This window comes from Sapajus apella, unplaced genomic scaffold (assembly GCF_009761245.1).
Source record: "Sapajus apella isolate SASKATOON/1434 unplaced genomic scaffold, GSC_monkey_1.0 scaffold55, whole genome shotgun sequence".
In the NCBI taxonomy this organism is placed as follows: Eukaryota; Metazoa; Chordata; class Mammalia; order Primates; family Cebidae; genus Sapajus; species Sapajus apella.
In genome coordinates, this window is record NW_022436995.1 from 1,298,708 (window position 1) to 1,319,174 (window position 20,467).

Sequence of the window (20,467 nt, forward strand, 5' to 3'; positions counted from 1 at the left end):
AAAAAAAAAAAAAAAAAAAAAAAAAAAAAAAAAAAAAGAAGGAAAATTTTGGCTTAAATAGAAGTAAAAATTTATAGATGAAATGCTGTTGTGCCATCACTGTCTCAGTCAACAAACCTCGGAAGTTGTAGATGATTGGTTCCAGGATCCACCCCATCCCAAGGATACCAAAATCTGCAGTTGCTCAATTTCCATATATAAAATAGTGTAATATTTGCATATAACCTACATATACCTTCTTATATACTGTAAATCGCCTCTAGATTACTTATAATGGTATGCAAATAGCTATTATACTGTATTATTTTTCATTTGTTTTTTATTATTGTAAATTTTTTCAAAAATTTTCTTATCTACAGTTGGTTGAATCTGTGGATAGGGAACCCGTGGATATGGAGGGCTGACTGTATGCTTGCTCATTAAAATACTCACAATCAAAATAACACAAACCACTCTAATTACTATTTAAAATAAAATCTTTTCTTTTTTCTTTTTGACAGGGTTTCATTCTGTTGCCCAGGCTGAAGTGTAGCGGTGCAATGAAGGCTCACTGCAGCCTCAACCTCCTGGGCTCAAGCAATCCTCCCTTGTCAACCTCCCAAGGTGTTGGAATTACAAGCATAAGCCACCACACCTGGCCAAAGATAAAATCTCTGGAACATCAATTTTCAATAAAGGTTCAGAATTATGATTAATTTCCCATATAACCAGTTACTTCACTTTTATTTTTTCCTTTATTCAGATAATACTACAGAATACAGGTATCACAAATTTGAACTCCAGCACAAGTCAAATACCTAATGATACATGTATGATTACAGAATAAGAATTCAGAAAGGAATATTTAAATAAGGTTTTAAGTATATGATGGGTTATAGTATTGTATAGACATATAGGAATTAAATTTCCACTTCTTTATTCTATTAAGCAATACAATAAAAGTTTACACACTGTGCACATATATATATAATATATACATGTATATATAACATATATTATATATATAATAAATTATATATATTTTATAATATATATTATAAAATATATATTATATGTGTACATATATACATGTATATATACTTATATAATATATACACGTGTATATGTATATATTATATATACACATGTATATATATAATATATATACATATATATATACACACACACAGACACACACACCACACAAAATCTAAAGTTGTTTAACGTCATATTATTTTTAGGTTTCTGAGTTTTAAAATCTAGTCCATTTACACTGAAAGAACATAAAATTTAATGAGAGGGATGTTAGGTTTGTATTAAATTTCCATGTAAAATAATTATATCTTATAGAGCAGATTAAGTTTCCCAAATACTGGAAGTTAATTCATATATACAAATTGTTTAAAACTCAGAAATCATGGTTAATGAGACTTTTAAAAATCCACAAACATATATGATTTAATTATTAAATTAAATACCTGTTCATGTGGGCAGGACCATACCCACCAATGGCATATATCATTCCATCCAATACAGCTGCAGCAAAACAACTTCTTGTTGTAGTCATTGGTGCCACAGGTTGCCACTTTCTTATTTTGGGAATATATTTCTCTACAGATTGTAAATAAGATTGTCCATCATAACCACCTAAGGCATACAGTTCTCCTGCCAGTACTACTACTCCAAGAGTACTTCGGCTTTCATTCATTCTCTCTAGAGAAGTCCAAGTATTTGTATCAGGATTCCAGCATTCTACTGAATTTTCATGTTTTCTGATAGTGACGCCAGGACGCACATTAGTTTCAATACCACCTATAACATATACTTTTTGGTCTAAAACGCATATTCCAAATTCATAGCGAGGAATGTTTAGGGGTGCCAAACCAATCCAAGAGTCATTTTGAGGAAAGTACATCTCCACACTAAAGAATAAGCAGAAAAAAATTAAAATTTAAAAACTGAAGTGGCCCATAAAGACAGATGTGTTTAATCTTATTAGTAATCAGGGACACAAAAATTAAAACCATGATAAACCAAGACATATCTTCCAAAGTGGCAAAAAATGCAAAGTCAGATAACAACTGTTGACAAGAATGTGTAGCAAGAAATGCATACTCCATTGGTGAGAGTGTAAGCATGTATAAATTACTCTGGAAAACAATTTTACCTTAACCAAAATTGTTGAAGATACATGTTTCCTGACTCAGCAATTATATTCCTATGTATCTACTCTTCTGAATGTCTATTACAGTAAGTTTTGCATCTAGACACATATACAGAAATGTTCACAGAGACAACACCATCATCCAGCAAAAGGAGAACAGTCAAATAAAGTGTACTTTATGTGTCCTGTCTGAGCAACTCTACTGAAGAGAAAGCATGCATACGTATATGTACAAGAGTGTTTACTACAGTATTATTTGTAACAGCTCCAAAGTGGAAACAATCCAAATGTTCATTCACTATAAAATGGATAAATTGTGCTGTATCATACAAGAGAATACTATATGGCAATGAAAAGGAACAAACTACAGCTACATGACGCTGGGGGAATCTTACACACCCAGTGTAGAGAGAAAAAAAGCCAAATTCAAAAGGATACCAATTAAGTTCAAAAACAGGTAAAATGAATCTCTGGATTAGGAATAAGGACAGTGGTCACCTTTAGGGAGGATAAGAATGGATCTCAAGGGTGGCCTCTGAGTGTTGGTCATACTCTATTTCTTGAATTGGTTTGTAACATTTATTTTGTGGTAATTCACTGAGCTGTACATTTAGGATTTGTACATTTTTCTATGTGCATGTAACACTTTAATATTTAAAATTAAAATTTTTATTGTAGAAAGATAAAGTGTATTATGCTTGTACATGATATAATATCACATTTCAATTAAGTTAACCATTTCCTCATGCAGTCTCACAGATGAATTTCACAAACATTGTTCATTGAAAAAACGTCTGTGAGTAACATATATTACTGCATTTATATTAAATGTGCAAAACCTAACAATATATCAGGGCACATTTGGTATGTGGCAAAATTATATGAAAAGCAAGGGAATAGTTCATAAAAATTCAGGGCAGTGGATACTTCCAGAGGAAGGGAGGTGGCAGCAAGGAGGGACACAGGAGGACTTCAAAAGTATTGTTAATAGTTTCTGAAGCTGGCTGATAGGTACTTGAGTATTTATTCTTGACCCACGAACCTATACCTATATACTATATAATATTTTGCATGTATATATATATATATATATATATATACACACACACACACATACATATATATGCATGTAAATAGTTCTGTTAATAGTCCACTGTTTTACATTTGGTACATCTGTGTCTGCTAATACAGTTAGCTTTCTCACTTTTCTGCTTGTTTGTTGAGGCTGAATTAAAATTAGATTTAAAAAAAAAAAAGGGATTTCCCTCTCTGAGTTCCCCTCCCACAACAGCGTGGGTGCTGCCTTCTCTCTCTCTCTCTCTCTCTCTCTAATAAATTGCTCTTCCACAAAACTCTTTGGGTCCATGATTTTGTTTGGACAGTAAATTCACCACGTCTCTGGGCCCCTTTCCCCATTCTTCGGGGTTAGAGAGGCCAAGAACCTGCGAGCTGGGTACTCCCCTAGTAACTAATCTGTTGGCAAGCCAGCCAGAAGACGTCACATCAGACTTCAGAATGAATTGATGCCATGAGGTTACAAATGGTCCTGCAAATGAAACCCCAGATGTCCCTGGATCATAAGTTCTATCGTGTACCTCTGGGTTGACCTGTACCACTGGAAGACTCCCCTCTGGAGGAAACCTCAACTGCAGGGCCCCTTCTACGCCCCAATTCAGCAGGAAGTAGTTAAGACAGCTATGGAGGCCTGTGTTCAACAGCAGTTGGACTTTCCTGTTCAGAGGGGGATTGAGGGACTGTGTTAAAGAAATTTCTCTCCCTGGGTCTGCTAGGGGAGGGGTTTCAAATGCAGGAATTTCCCAGCTCCCCCATGAGGGGCTAGTGTTCCTTGAGCACCTCCTCCATGTGGGCCAGGTAACATTCTTTGTCTGATCTTCCTGCTTGCAGGAAAGCCATAAGGGGCTCTTTTGTCCCAAATTCCCACAGAAAGCTCTGGGAGGAGGGGACTCTGTAATTCAGGGTTGTGGAACAAGTAGCCAATCTGGTATCAATCACTCCAGAGGAAGTTTGAAAGAACTCCTCACTGGACGAGAACTGGATGAATGGGGAGGGGGGAGCAACTCAAGGGTTAAAACTTCAGCTGATTTCACTCCCTGGGTTCCCCTTCCACAACAGCATGGAGCTGTCTTTTCTCTCGCTGTCTAATAAATCGCTCTTCTACAAACAAATAAACAAACATCAACAACATATATATGCTTCTTTATCCTCCAAAAGCTGGGAGAAAGTAGCTAATGTCCCCCAACTCAATAACGTAATAGCATTAAAAAAAGTCCTCTATCCAGTATAATCAAGATAAATTCATTCACTCAATAGTTACTGAATTCCTGTTTATGGTCAGTTGTTATAATATTTGTTTTAAAAAATATGAATTTGATGAAATGATGTATCATGGAATACTCTGACCCTAACAAGGTCTAAAAGAGAATGGGAGATAAGGAAGTGAAAACAGGGGGTATAGACAATTTTCCAATGATTTTTACTATAATGAGTAAAATAAATATGAGGAGATAGCTATAAAGGGGAGCAGAGAAAGACCATGGGGACCAGAAAGGATTAATTTAATCTGGAAGCTTACCCTAGAATGTGTTTGCATGCAGATGGTAATGATACATACAGTACAGAGGGAGAGAGGGAGAAGGTGATGATGCAGGAGAGAGATAGGATAAATGGAAGGGCAAAGTCTTTGTGTAATGGAGAGTGAGTGAAATCTAGTGAAATAAGTAGAGAAGTGGAAGGGTTGGTCTTAGATAGAAATAAGTCAGTAGATTTGGTGTTGGGAAGATGAGGTAGTTCTCTTCTGGTTGCTTCCATCTTTTCAGTAGAGTAACAGGTAAGGGAAATGGGTTTTGGATGTTAGGAGAGTAGAAAGTGTGAGACATGAGGGAGTCAAATAATAAACTGATTAGAGAAAAGCAGAGGGGCGTGCTGGGGAGTGCTTAAGGCCCCACATGAGAGCAGTTAAAATGAGTATGTAGGTTTCTCTAGCCATAGTCTGCTGCTCAGATGCAGCCATGGCATAAGCGGAGAATTGAATTTAACTAGAGGAGTATGATGAGGAACAGAAAGTCAAAGGAGCTGTGGTGTATTTAAAGGAATGACGTTGTGACGTTCCTCCAATCTAAGCTAGGTAAGCTGGGAAGATAAGAATATGTGGTAGTTAAAGAACAATTAGTTCTATTGATTATGGGGCCAATGGATGAAGAAACCTGAAAGGAACAAAGACTCATTGGAGGGTATATACTGAAATAAATAAGCTGGCAAAAGAAAACCACTGTCAAAGAGTGGAATGTGTGAACCAAGATTTTTGAATGGTTGAAGTTACCAATAATGACAAAGGCTGCCATGCTGTATGTTTTTAGCTAAATCATCTTCAGAAATCCGTAACTTCTAGATAATCCATCATCATAACCTTTAGTCTTACTATCATTTTTATTTACTCTCATATAATATATGAGAGTCTTACTCTCATAAAAATAAATATATAGTCGGGCACCATATATACGTATTTTTGAGACAGTCTCGCTCTGCTGCCCAAGCTGGAGTGCTATGGTGTGGTCCTGGCTCACTACAACCTCCGCCTCCTGGGCTCATGCGATTCTCCTGCCTCAGCCTCCTAAGTAGCTATAAATACAGATGCCTGCCACCACACCTGGCTAGTTTTTTGTATTTTTAGTAGAGATGGGTTTCACCATGTTGGCCAGGCTGGTCTTGAACTCCTGAACTCGTGATTCTCACCCCTCAGACTCCCAAAGTGCTGGGATTACAAGCGTGAACCACTGTACTCGGCCATATATTTATTTTTATGAAAGTAAGACTCTCATATATTTCTTTATATGAGAGTAAATAAAAATGATAGTAAGACTAAAGGTTATGATGATGGATTATCTAGAAGTTATAGATTTCTGGAGATTATTTAGCTAAATACATACAACATATAATGTCATTAGTCCTTATGGTCTTTTGAGGGTGCCTTAGTTCATTTTCTGCTGATAGAATGCTACAGACTGGGTAATTTATAAAAAACAGGAGTTTATTTGGCTTATGGTACCGGAGTCTGGGAAGTCCAAGAATATGTTGCTGGCATTGGGAAAGGTTCATCTCATGGTAGAAGACGTCACATGGGTAGCTAGCAAGCCTGTGCACAAGACAGAGAAAATGACAGCCAAACTTATCCTTTTATCAAGAGCCCACTCCCACAATAATTTACTCACTCCCATAATAATGGTATTAATCCCTTCAAGAGGGCAGAGCCTTCAGGGTCTAGTCACCTCTTAAAGGCCCCGCCTCCTAATATTGTTCAATGGCAATTAAGTTTCCAAAATATGAACTTTTGGGGAGCACTTTCAAACCATAGAATTTTACCCCTGGACCTCAAAATTCATATCCTACTCACATGCAAAATATATTTATTCCATCCCAATAGCCCCAAAAGTCTTAACTCATTCTGGCATCACCTCAAAAGTCCAAAGTCCAAAGTCTATCTAAATCATATATGAGCGAAATTCAAGGCATGGTACATCCTGAGGCAAACTCCCTTCCAGCTGTGAGCCTGTGAAATCAAAACAAATTATTTACTTCCAAAATACATTGGTGAGAGGCATAGGATAGATATTCTCCTTCCAAAAGGCAGAAAGACGAAAGACAAGGAGTAGGAGGCCCCAGGTAAGTTCAAAACCCAACAAAGAAAACATTAAGTGTTAAAGCTGGCGAATAATCTCCTTTGACTCCATGTCCTGCTTCCTGGATACACTGGGGCAGGAGTTGGGCCCCAAAGACCTCTGGCAGCCCTGCCCCCATGACTTTGCTGGGCTTAGCCCATACAGCTCTCACAGGCTGGAATCTTGTGCCTACAGTTATGACAAGCTGACATTGCACACTGCTTGCACTACACTTCTGTAGTTCTGGGGGTGGCCCCATTCCCATGACTCCCCTAGCCATTGCTCTAGTGAGGGTGCTCTGCAGTGGTTCTGCTTCTAGACAGGTTTCTGCCTGCCCCCTGGGCTATCTGCAACACTCTTAGAGTAGGAAAAGGTAGCCATGCCCCCAAATTCTTGTAGTCTGCAAGCCTGCAGACTTAACATCACATGGCCAACACCAAAGCTTACTACTTGTGCCTTTTAGAAGCATCCTGAGCCGCATCTGGGCCTATTTGAGCCACAGCTGGGGCAGCTACACTGGAATGTGGAGAGTAAAGGTGGTCACGGGCAGTGAACATGTGTAGGGTATCCCAGGTTGGTGCCTCAAAACCGTTCTACCCTCCTAGTGCTCTGAGAGTACAATGGGAGGCACAGCCTTGAAGATCTTAAAATGCCTTCAGGGACTTTCTCCCATTGTCTTGACTAGCATTTGGCTCCCTTGTAACCAGTCATCTCTTTAGTACATATCCTTGGTTTACTTTCCTAAAAGATACCTTTCCACTTTTTACATGGTCAAGCTGCTAATTTTCCAAGTCTTTCTGTTCTGTTTATCATTTAATTATAAATTCCATTTTTAAATCATTCCTTCCCTCTCGCACCTTACTATATGCAGTTAAAAGCAGCCACAAAGCAGCCTGAATGTTCATCGCTCTGAAGTTCCGCATTCCATAAAGTCCTAGGACACTGAGGCAATTCAGCAAGGGTCTTTGCTAATGTATAACAAGGATGGCCTTTACTCGCAGTTTCTGTTTGAGACCTCATCAGAATACCTTTACTGTTCACATTACTATCAACATTCTGATCATGCCCACATATCTCTAAAATGTTCCAGAATTTCCCTATGGCTCTCTTCTGAGTCCTCACCAGAATCACCCTTAACATTCTATTCACAGCAATCTAGGCTTCTTCTAGACTGCTACTTAAAATTCTTCTAGCCTCTACGCATTAACCAGTTCCAAAGCCACTTCCATATTTTCAGATATCTGTTATAACAATGACCACCTTTAGGTATCAATTTTCTTCCTTGGCCCATTTTTGCTTCTCTAACAAACTACTGCATAATTTATAAAGAACAGAAGTTAATTTAGCTCACAGTTCTGGGGGCTGTAAAGTTCAAGAGCATGATGCCTGCATCAGGGAAGGGTCATTCCATGATGGAAGTCATCACATGAAGTGCAAGCAAGTGAGATAAAGAGAAAATGCAAGCAGGACTTATCTTATTATCAGGAGCCCACTCCTGAGATAACTAACTTACTTCCACACTAATGGCATTAATCTCACCATGAGAGCAGGACCCTCATGGCCTAATCACCTCTTAAAGGCCTAACTCTTTTTTTTTTTGAGATGGAATTTCGCTCTTGTTGCCCAGGCTGGAGTACAATGGTGCGTTCTCGGCTCATTGCAACCTCTGCCTCCCAGGTTCAAGTGATTCTGCCTCAGCCACCTCAGTAGCTGGGATTACAGGCATGTGCCACCACTGCCAGCTAATTTTTTGTATTTTTAGTAGAGACAGTTTTCTCCAAGTTGGTTAGGCTGGTCTTGAACTCTCAACCTCAGGTGATCAACTCTCAACCCTTGGGAGCCCTGGCCTCCAAAAGTGCTGGGATTACAGGCGTAAGCCACCACACCTGGCCAGGCACCATCTCTTAATATTGTTCCAACAACAATTAAGTTTCCAACGCATGAATTTTGAAGGGACACATCTAAACTATAGAAGAAGGCAAATAATAATCAGTTCTAATGAGAGTTTCATTCTTGGAATTAGACCTGTGGTTTATCGTGTTGAGTGATGTGGCTGAAAGTCCATTCAACATTTAACATATTTGCACAACTATTCAAAAAATGCTTTCAGTATATTGCCATCCTTATGTGTAAGTAGAAACAATACAGTTCTCAGAGCTTCCCCAGTTTTCTTAAGCTACCTATCCAATCCCCACTTTCTTCTCTAGCAGGCCTCTTCTCTTAATTAAAGAAAAAAACTAAAGCCATTGGACAAGATCTGCTTTAAACCCTTGCTTTCGCCTTCCCCCTGCCAGTAAACCTAAATTGTCTTGAGGCATAAAGAGTCTCTCTTTCTCCTATTCAAAACTTTCTGTCCTTGCTTTTGATATCGATCTCTGCCACTTCCTCTAAGATCTTGCTTCATCAATGAACATATATCTTTACCCTATTCCTCTTTACTTATCTCTTTACTCATCTAAGTATAAAAATACTCACGTCTCTCTCTTCAAGAACAAAATGAAACCAAACAAAACTTCCTCTGATGCTATCAGTTACTGCCTTAATTCTGTCCTTCCTTTCTCTGGCAAGATTCTTAAAAGAATAGTCTTAATTCATAGTTCATTTCCTTACTTAGTATTCACTTCTCAACCCACTGAAATGTATCTACAGCATTTCTACAACTCTGTTTGAAATTACCCACCAAAAGTCATCAATGATCTCCCTAAGCCAAGTTTAAGAGCCACCTTTCCATTTTTATCTTTCTGGATCTTTCCAGTGCATTTTACATAGTTTATCACATTCCTTCCTTCTCAACACACAAATTCCTTGTTTTTTATGGCACTATTCTCTTGGTTCTCCTACCTCTAAAATTGTTCCTGCTGCCCTCACCCTAAATATTAATGTTCCCCAGATTTTCATTCACAATCCTATTTCTTCTCTATATTTTCTCACCAGGCAAAGAAGGGAATAAACTGTAAATAAGTCCATCAAAGACTTCATAGTTTGAATTTATACCTCTAATTTATACTATATGCAGATGACTTCCAAATTTCCAGCCCTGAGCTCTTCTTTGAGCTGTGTACTCATATCCAGCTACCATAGAATATCCTTTACCTGGATATTTCATAAGCACTTCAAACTCAATGTGCCCAAAACTTTTCCCCTAAAAGTGGCTTCTCTTCCTATATTCTCTCTCTTTCTGTCTCTATCTATATACATATATGAAGCATCCATGCATCATCTAATCAAAACAGCTCATTCATCTCAGATTCCTCCCTCTTCCTCACCATCCCTCCCTCATATCCATTTAAACACCAAATCCTGTCAATTTACTCTATTAAAACTTTTTTAAAATGAATGCCCCATTCTCTATCTTTGCTACTTCTACCCTAATTTAGGATCTCATCATCTCTTGCCTATATTAGTTAAGAGGTTCTAAAATAACAACTTGTTTAATCAATCTGATATTATTTCTGGCCTCTCAATTTTTCCCATAATACAGCCAGAATGATCTAATATAGAAATCTGATCATTTCACTAACCTCTTTAGAATGGTTTTGCAACCCACATAAAAGTCTTTATTTTTTATCATGGCATACAATAACTTCTTTGACTTAGTTCAAAGACCAGTGCCTGACACTTCTTGGTTAAATCCCTTTACTTCTAAATACCAATCAGTTTTTAGTTTTCCAAACATTCCATACTGTATCATGCCATTGTGTCTTTGCACATTCCCCATGACCTTTCCTCTTTCTATGCTTGATTCTTGCTTAACATTCAACACTCAACTTGTACATGAACTTCTCTACAATTTCTCTTCCCTAAATCCCCCAGATGGGATAAATGGCTATCTTTAATCTTTGTATAAAATTATCTCAATCACTGCACTAACATTATGTGTTATTATTTTCTAGATGTCTCCTTTACTAAATTATTAACTTGTTGAAGGCCAATTACCTAGCAGTGTATCTGATGCACAGCTGTTTAATATTTTTTATAGAGTTAAATTTAATGATCATTCAGGTTGGTTTTAATTTTTCCAAAGTTATAGTAAGGCTGCAATAAACAGCTTTGTGCAAATGATACTTTTAATTTTTAAAATTTTATTATGATGGATTATATAAGATTACTGTGACTAAAGATATGAACAATTATTCTTCAACAATTTGTTATTTTTAATAGTTGAGAAAATAAGAGGCAATTGCTCACAAATTTTTACTATATAAATGCATATTTGAAAATTTTTGTCACAATACTAATATAATTTACTTTATGCCAGTAACCAGTGCATTTAAGAATAAGAGTTAATCAATAAATGTGTAGCTAACATAACTATCTATGTGTAGCCCAGTTTCAACAATACTAGTTTTAGATTACAGTTAAAAATGTATTATGAGGCTGTGTGCGGTAGCTCATGCCTATAATCTTAGCACTTTGGGAGGCCGATGGGGGTGGATCACATGATGTCAGGAGTTCAAGACCAGCCAGACCATCATGGTGAAACCCCATATCTACTAAAAATACAAAATTAGCTGGGTGTGATAATGCATGCTTGTAATCTCAGCTACTTGGGAGGCTGAGGCAGGAGAATTGCTTGAACCTGAGAGGCGGAGGTTGCAGTGAACCCAGATCGTACCACTGCACTGTGGTCTGGGCAACAAGAGCCAAACTCTGTCTCAATAAATGAATGTGTGCATACATACATAAAATGTATTATCAGACTTTTTTTTTTTTTTTCCAAGACAGGATCTCATTCTGTCATCCAGGTTGGTGTGCAATGGTGCATTCATAGCTTACTGCAACTTCAAACTCCTGGGCCTAAGCAATCCTCCTGCCTCAGCCTCCCCACTAACTGGGACTACAGACGTGTGACACCATGCCAGTTAATATTTTAAGCTTTTTGTAGGAAGAGGATCTCATTATATTGCCCATGCTTCTTTCAAACTCCTGCCTCAAGTGATCCTCCTGTCTTGGCTTCCCAAAGTGCTGGGGTTACAGGTACTGTGAGACTTTTTTGAAAATGCAGAATTTATCAGTTGTCATTGATGAAACACCAAGTTTCCTAACATTAAAGAGGGAAAGCAATCTACCAAATTTTTGGAAATGGTCAGAAAGAAATCTACAGTATTAAAAAAAAAATATTAAACACAAAAGTTTTCATGAAGCAATCCTATTAAGAAAAAGCAAAAACAACTTCAAGCTATATTTTCAATATATAAAAGTTTCTAGTATAACGCACCAAATTAAGAGTTGACAAACTATTACCATGGGCCAAATTTAACTCACTAGCTATTTTTATAAATAAAGTTTTATTGAAACACACCCAGGTTCACTCATTTATGTATTATCATGGCTGCTCTCAGACTACAATGGCAGAGTTAAGTAGATGCCACAAAGATCATATGGCTCACGAAGTCTAGAATATTTACTGTTTGGTCCTTTATAGAAAAAGTCTGACAATTCCTGTTCTAAGTTGCTGGGGGGGAAAAACACACACACTTCTTAATGCTGTCTTTTAAAAATACTTACACTTAAGAAAACAAATTGCACTCAAAATACCTAATTTATATCAGTATCCTATTTTTTCTCATTTCTTTGGTAGCACTTCTAATGAACTGTTTTCATTTAAACCCATTCCTGTCCCCACTCTGTCCTCACCATATGTTCCCAGCTCTCTTCTTTGGTATCTTCTGATATACATGACAATAATAAATCTCTTCTGATGTAGCCTGACTCAAATAAAGATGTACATGGTTCCAGGAAACAAAAAAAAAGAAGACATAAAATGGAGGAAAAGTTAATGAGTAACCAGGTAGATAAAAAGTGTACTTGGGGAAGTGGTTAATAACTGAGAGTATTGTAGAGAATGACAATATAATTAAAAAAAAAATCACATATATATTTTAGGAAGAAGAAAAAAACTAAAAAGAAGCAAAGAAAATCAAACTATTTTTAAAATACAGAAAATCTGCACATTTAAAAAGCATAAAATCAATCAGTATCATTCATTTAGGAAAGACTTCTATTTACCTATCCAAACAGGCAAAGAGTCCAGATTTCCCTCCTACTGCACAAAGTACTTTGGGAGCACAGCGAGGTCGTGTCATCAAGACTGTCTGATGAGACAATCTATGTTCAGGCATAAAGTGGTACTTTAGGGCTTCATTCAAAAGATGTTTACAAGTGCGATCATCACGAATAAGGTGATTTGCTTCATATAGTCTAGTGAGAAACTTAACACTCAACAATGGTAATCGTACACTGTTTAGTAACTGTGCTAAGTATTTCTGGCGTTCTTGTACATCATACTTGATCCAAGACTCTAATGCATAAAAAACAGTCTCTTCGGTAGCTACGTTCAAACAGTCATTGGAAACAATTTCATCCAAGTCAGCATGTGTAAGCTCAAAAAACTCTTCAGTCTGGCAAACAGCTTCAAAATTCTGGCATATGTATTTAGTGGCTGCCAAATAAAGGTCATGGCAACCATACGTTTCTGCAAAACGAGAAATTCCAATACAATTACCAGGATCAAGTTGGCTTTCAAGAAATGCACAACATTCTTTCAGGACAAGTTTTATCTGAAGCAGGTTTGCTGCTGGCAGGAGAGATTCAACTGTGTCCTGAGAAATAAAAACAGTCCCTGTGTAGGCATACTCCACAATGGCCTGGAGAGCAGTTTCATCAATGCACTGAAACTCAACCTCACTGTTCTCCTTTTCAGAAAGGTTTCCAGTGAACATAGCTTTGAAATACGGGCTGACGCTGGCAAGTACCACTTTGTGAGCATGAATTTTAACATCACCTACTCGAAGAACGATGTCACAGAGTTCGTGATGTTGGCGAAGAATATTCAAGCCCTGCAGAAGTTGTTCAGAATGCAAGTGGGTCAAGTTAGCAAGCATGTAGGTCGGGGATGTGTGGTCCATCTATAGAAAAATAAAAAAGCATGGACAGTTATTTCAAAGTAATCTTGTCAATAATACTGCTTTTCAAATAGTACAGAATAATCAGATTTGGAATTTATTTGCCTGTTCATTGGTTTTTAAATACTTCATAGTAAATACTACAACTAGAGGCTTTCAGAGTTAGAAGGGATTTAACTCCAGGCAGTAGGCACCCTTAAAAATAAAAATTAAAAAAAAAAAGGGACTTAACAACCACATAATTCAACTTATTATAGATATTAGGAAATGGAAGCCCAAAAGGTTACATGAAATACCCCAAACCATAAAAATCTCCGACAATGGACTTTTGGATCAAAACTCTACCAACTTTTTTATTTTGTTTCCCTTGCATTAAATTCAGGTGTGAGCTATCACTGAAACAAAATAAAAATATGAGGGGGAAAATCTGCTAAAAGTAAAATTAGATGTAGAACAAACAACACTTTTTGCCAACCAACAGATGCTTTCATTGGACAGAAATTTCATGTTAACACACTTTACCTAAAATTTCAATAATTGCTTTGATAGAGGGTGTTGAATTTAATGAAGGTACCATTACAACCAATTAATTTAATTAATTATGAACAGAATACAAAGTTCTATAACGAGGGCAATAAGACTCACTTACTGATCTATACCAAAGCCACTCAACTCTTTTTTTTTTTTTTTTTTTTTTTTACATGCAGTCACACTCTGTCACTCAGGCTGGAGTGCAGTGATCTCAGCTCACTGCAACCTCCACCTCCCAGGTTAAGCCATTCTCCTGCCTCAGCCTCCTGAGTAGCTGGGATTACAGGTGCCTGCTACCACACCAGGCTAATTTTTATATTTTTAGTAGAGACAGGGTTTCACCATGTTAGCAAGGCTGGTCTCGAACTCTCAACCTCATATGATCTACCTGCCTCAGCTTCCCTCAGCTGGGAATACAGGCATGAGCCACTACACCCAGCCTCAACTCTTGATCATTAACTCGGATCATGCCCATTCAATCTACTTACCACTTTGTGCTTCTGGAAGATGAAAAAGAATAAAAATACGAGGGAAGAAAAGGGATGAGAAAGAAAGAAAGTGGAAAGACAATAATGGTAGGCAGAATAATGGCTCCCCAAATGACATTCACATTCCAATCCCTGGAACCTGTGAATATTACTTTATATGGCAAAAAGGGACTTTGGAAAGGATTAAAACTTTTAAGATGGGGAGGTGATCCTGGCTTATTCAACTGGGCCCAAAATGCAATCAACATGTACCTTATAAGGAGGCAGGGGGAGATGTGACACAGACAGAAGAGGAGGTCATGTGACTAAGGAGGCAGAGACTAGAGCGCTGCAGCCACAAGGCCAGGAATATTGACAGTGACCAGAAGCTAGAAGAGGCAAGAACAGATTCTCGCGTAGAGCTTCCGGAGGGAACATGGTCCTACTACCTTAATTTCAGTCCACTGACACTAATTTCAGACTTCTGGCCTCCAAAACTTTGAGAGAATATATTTCTTTTGTTTTAAGCAACCGAGTTTGTGTAATTTGTTACAGCAACCTTAAGAATTAACACATGGATATTTCAGAATGAACTATAGCAGTTCCTTAGACTAGACAAAACGAATACAGGGCATGTATACGATATAAGATATTTTCTCTCTGTCTCACATTTGAAACACAAGTTATGGCAATAACAAAAAAAGTATTTGGGTTTCCATCTTAAAACCATCAATTCAAACATTTTAAACACTATTAAATAATATAAATGTTAGCAGAATTGAGAGAGTATAGCACTTCGTTCTTGCACATTTTTAAGTGGAAAAAATCCAACAATTGAAATTTTTATCTTTGTCAAGTACTTAATTGTTTCATACTTATTTCACACCGAATTTTAATTCAGATAATAAATTACATTAATATGGCCACTTTACAGCTGATAACAGCCTCTACGTCCGATCTCTGCAAATAAGTTCATAGTTATCTACCAGAAAAATTCTCAAATATTATTGCAGTCATGTATAAACAAGTCCCGAGAAGCTTCTGAGTCTTCCAGTAGGTACTTTTTTTCCCATAGTATAATACATACTACTAAGAAGATAGCAATCAGAAAGCATAAGTTTAGATCTGCATATGTTCTGTTAGTGACTCCACTGTTGACCTTTTTAACCTATGTAACTTCTTTTAGCCTCAGTTTTATGACAAAGTTAAAATCTAGACTTAAAAGTGAAGAATGAACAACAGTAAAGGCAAGTAGATAGAAAAAATAGGTAATGGGACTAAGAAAGCAGTCCTCGTTAACTTTACCTTCTCAATCTTTGTTTTCCTTATTTGCAGAATGAGATCATAATAATACCTGAACTAGATTATTCAGGTAATAATGTAGCTGAGGTTTTTGAAAATCAATCAGACAATGTACATGAAAACATGATAAACTATTAGAATAAGTGATATTGTACTACAGTAGTACTATGGTAGTAGTGAGGCAATAGGGATATAACAATATCAGTGAGGAACACAGACTTCGGAAATATAAGGTAATGAGTTTTAGTCCCATCTGTGTCTTGAAATGTATTAGGTGACATTGGTGCCTTTCGTAATCTAAGTATTAATCTTTTCATTCATAAAATAGGAATACCCTGGCGAGGTATGGTGGCTCATGCCTGAAATCCCAGCACTTTGGGAGGTTGAGGTGGGTGGATCACCTGAAGTCGGGAGTTCAAGATCACCCTGACCAACATAGTGAAACACCATCTCTACTAACCACAAAAATTAGCCGGGTGTGGTGGTGCATGCCTGTAGTCCCAGCTACTCAGGAGGCTGAGGCAGGAGAATTACTTGAACCTGGGAGGTGGAGGCTGCAGTGAGCCAAGATTGTGCCACTGCACTCCAGCATGGGCAACAAGAGAGAAACTCTGTCTCAAGAAAAAAAAAAAAAAAAAAAGAATACCCCACTTATCTCAGAAGTTTACCTGAAAGTGACCCTCTAAAGTATAAAGTTCTACACAATATACAACTTGAGTATTAAGAATATTTATGTCTCACTGTATTAAACTGCTGCTTCCCATAATATCCCCACTTTCACTAATTCTCATTACTTCTCAAATTCCCATTCTTTTCCACATTGACCTTTTACTCTTATGATGCTCACGTAATAACTACAGCTCTATTTAAAACTTGCTATCAGAGGGGTGGGGAGTTGGGGAGAGATAGCGTGGGGAGAAATGCCAGATATAGGTGATGGGGAGGAAGGCAGCAAAGCACACTGCCATGTGTGTACCTATGCAACAATCTTGCATGTTCTTCACATGTACCCCAAAACCTAAAATGAAATAAAAAAAAAGAAAAAAAAAAACTTGCTATCTCCCAAATATTTTCTTAACCACACGTTAGATTTTGTCTATAACCTTTCTCCTCTCATCTTCCTTTCTTCCAATTCAAATTCTCAAAATCAAGGTCAAAAATTAACTTTACCTGGGTATATATAAACATTTATTTACTATATTCCTTTACATGCAATTAATTTAATTATATGTGTTGCTCTGTGAAACATACCCCCTTCAACTCTCATTTTCTGATTTAACAAGGAGAATGATAGACTAAAAAGTTAAGGATGAACAACAGAAAAGGAAAATGGATATGAAAAATAAGAGAATAAATTAAAAAAGGAGACCTAGTTACTTTGTAAATTCAGCTCCCTCAGACTAAACAATTACGGCTCAAGGTATTTAAAAGAACCTGAAAATGAGATTCTTGAATCATTACCAGTACCACAGGAATGGAGACTATTTTCAAAAATAAGACAGGTTAATGAACAAATTCTATAATATGGTAAGATTTCTGTTCATTTCAGATAACATTCTAAAACAAATTATTAAAGATTTCACTGTGAATACCAAGAAGAAGATATAAAGATTAGGATTAGGATATATGAGCTAAAAACAGTAAGACATGTCACAGGCTAGGTTTCTTTCTTTTTAAAGATGTATTTATAAGACTTGTAGATCAGAAAAGTACACTTGATATTTAACTAGATCATAGTAAGTAATTTTATAATGTCCTTCATGATTTTTCAAAGAACAAAAGTAAAAAAAATATAAGCTAGATTAGGTAGCTAAATTAGCAATTGGTGGAACAAATACTCCCTAGAGTACACCACTTAAAGAGATGAGGCCTAGAGGGATGTTTCTAGCGGTATTCTATAAGGCCAAGATGAAGATATTGTGTGTCCTGAGCTTTGAAGATGACATGAAGCTGCAAAGGACAGCAAAAGCATTTACTAACACAGTAAAGATCCCGAAAGACCTGATATCTAACAAGAAGAAATTTAAAAGGGATAAATGCAAATATTCTATAGTAGATTCCAAACCAACTACCCAAGTATAGAATAAGAGAGAAAAGATTCATCTATAGAACACGTTTAACAGGTTTAGGGATTTTAATTGCAGTATTATTTTAACACCATAAGCTTATGTGGGTTTAAACTGCATTAACAGAGCTATAATACACAATACTACAGAGGAGAAATTTTAGCTTTGCTCTGCATATGTCAGCCCATATCTGTAGTACAGATTTTGGGTATCATCCTTTGAAAGGGATCTAAACAAACTGTAACACCCGACGAAGAGAAGAAATTCAAATCATGTCTTACAGGCAATGGAACCAAGGTACTGAGTCTGGGAAGAAAGGAGATCTGAGTTATCACATGAAAAACCAAGGAATGAAAGTTGCTCAACAACAACAGGAATAATAATTATAATACAGGATTGCTATGAGGATTAAATGAGTTTATACATAAAAAGGGCTCAGAATAGTACCTATCACTTTGTAGGCTCTTAATAAATATGAATTATTACTAGTGAATTCTTTGAGTTGTCCCTTGAGAGGTGTTCAACTTTCTATGTTGTACTACCTCTTACTATTAGATAAGAAATCTACTTTGCCTTCTCTGATACCCTGGGCAACACCAAGTATCGCAGAATTATTGATTCTCAAATCAAGGTGATGAAATATTGACTAGATTAATTTTTAATATAAGTAGGAATCATATAGTGATAGATCTTTTATTGATTACCTAATTTTTGTGTGCTCAATTCAAAACTGGTAAATTACCATCAACATATGACATGCATGCATGACACAAAATAAGTCTATAAATATACACACACATATGTACAGACACAACACGTAACTATACACACACGTATATATTTGTATGATATGCAGTATACTGTTAAGAGACTGGGCTTTGGTGTCAGGTTGCCCAGCTTACAATATGGTCTGTATTGTTTAACAGCTATGTGACCTTGGGAAACTCAGCCAAAAGTCTCAGTTTTCCCATTTGTTAAAAAACAGACAAAACTATAAATATCAGTTGTAAATATGCCTTTCTATGTGTTGGTACGTAAGCACTCAATAATCGGTAGACGTTATTTATTTTTATTGTTTATCAACCTTTAAAAAGCTTGATTATTGTCAGCTATACCCATGCAATGCCTTTCCATACATACCAAAAAAGGAAGGAAGTTTGCTTACTGTCAAGGGAACAAATATGACCAAAGCCAGGCCAAAGCCTCACTAATTCTATCAGTAAAGAGACATATGAGCCGTTTTAAAATTTAGATGGTTTATTAGATTTAAACAGTTTATTACTTAGATAGTAAAAAGATTAGCCAAAGAGCAAACTGCCTGGATCCTTGTCCCACACATCAAAAATGGTAGCACAAAAAAGGGGCAGGCTCAATGTAAACTATGGCTAAGCAGTTTTCTATTCTGAGCTCTATTCTAAGGGTGTGGGGTGGGGTCAAAAGTCGAATACCTAATCACAACCAGGGAAGTGAAGAGAAATTGCCTCATGACACACTTCCAGGGGAAATAGAGAGGTGAGTGGGAAATTGGGAGATGACCTCATAGCAGCTCCTTAGAGGCCTCTTACCCTCTATTCCAGGAGAATCACAAGGTGTGTCAAGCCACAGAAAAGCTGCAGTCCTGAGGTCCAAGTCTTTGCCTATATGAATACATGCCAGGTCACCAGAGTGCCATTACAAAGTTGTTCCCCTACACTTATACCCCTATAATACTTCTTTATCTCATTTTCCTAGATCTCTGTTGTTAAAACTTTTTAAATGTTTTCTGAACATTCCAACTAGTGAAAAAAACATTCTATTCATTTGAACCAGCATGATTCATTTTACTCTAAAATAATAAAAATTATTAAAGTGTTTAAAATGGGCCAAAGAAAAGGCACTGATAAAGGTAACTTCATAAAAGAAAGCCCATGCATATTTTTATCATTGTATTTGATACATATGACATACTTTCATTCCGTTTAAGAACTACTGAGAAAAAAATTTATTTTTTAAAATTATAGTTTTAATGCTTAATTCAAACAATGTCAACCAGTAACTTCAAAAAGGCAAGGTAAAAATAGGGAACTTAAAACGGATTACAGGGCCAGGCCTGGTGGCTCACTCCTGGAATCCCAGTTGCTCAGGAGGCTGAGGCTGGAGAATTACTTGAACCCAGGAGGTGGAGGTTGCAGTGAGCCAAGATCACACCACTGCACTCTAGCCTGGGTGACAGAGCAAAACTCCATCTCAAAAATAAGTAATAAATAAATAAATAAAGTGAATTACACTAGCAGTTTGTCATAACATAATTCTTTTTGGTTTTTAAGACAGGGTCTCACCCCTGTTGCCCAGACTGCAGTATGATGGTGAGATCTTAGCTTACTCACTGCTGCCTCGA

The 20,467-nt window shown here is 36.9% G+C and overlaps 1 protein-coding gene across 5 annotated transcripts in view; it reads right to left on the reverse strand.

Moving 5' to 3' along the window:
• Window positions 1-20,467, reverse strand: part of KLHL28 (kelch like family member 28) — a 40,966-nt gene that overhangs the window by 8,448 nt on the left and 12,051 nt on the right. For 4 of the 5 annotated variants that reach the window (XM_032244494.1, XM_032244498.1, XM_032244493.1 and 1 more), the window contains 2 exons: window positions 12,829-13,727; window positions 1,458-1,901 (listed from right to left, as the gene is read on the reverse strand). In XM_032244494.1, coding sequence (XP_032100385.1) covers window positions 1,458-1,901; window positions 12,829-13,727 — 1,343 coding nt within the window. Of the gene's footprint in view, window positions 1-1,457; window positions 1,902-12,828; window positions 13,728-14,995; window positions 15,112-20,467 lie in introns of those variants that run through there. The other variant, XM_032244495.1, reaches the window with a different exon arrangement.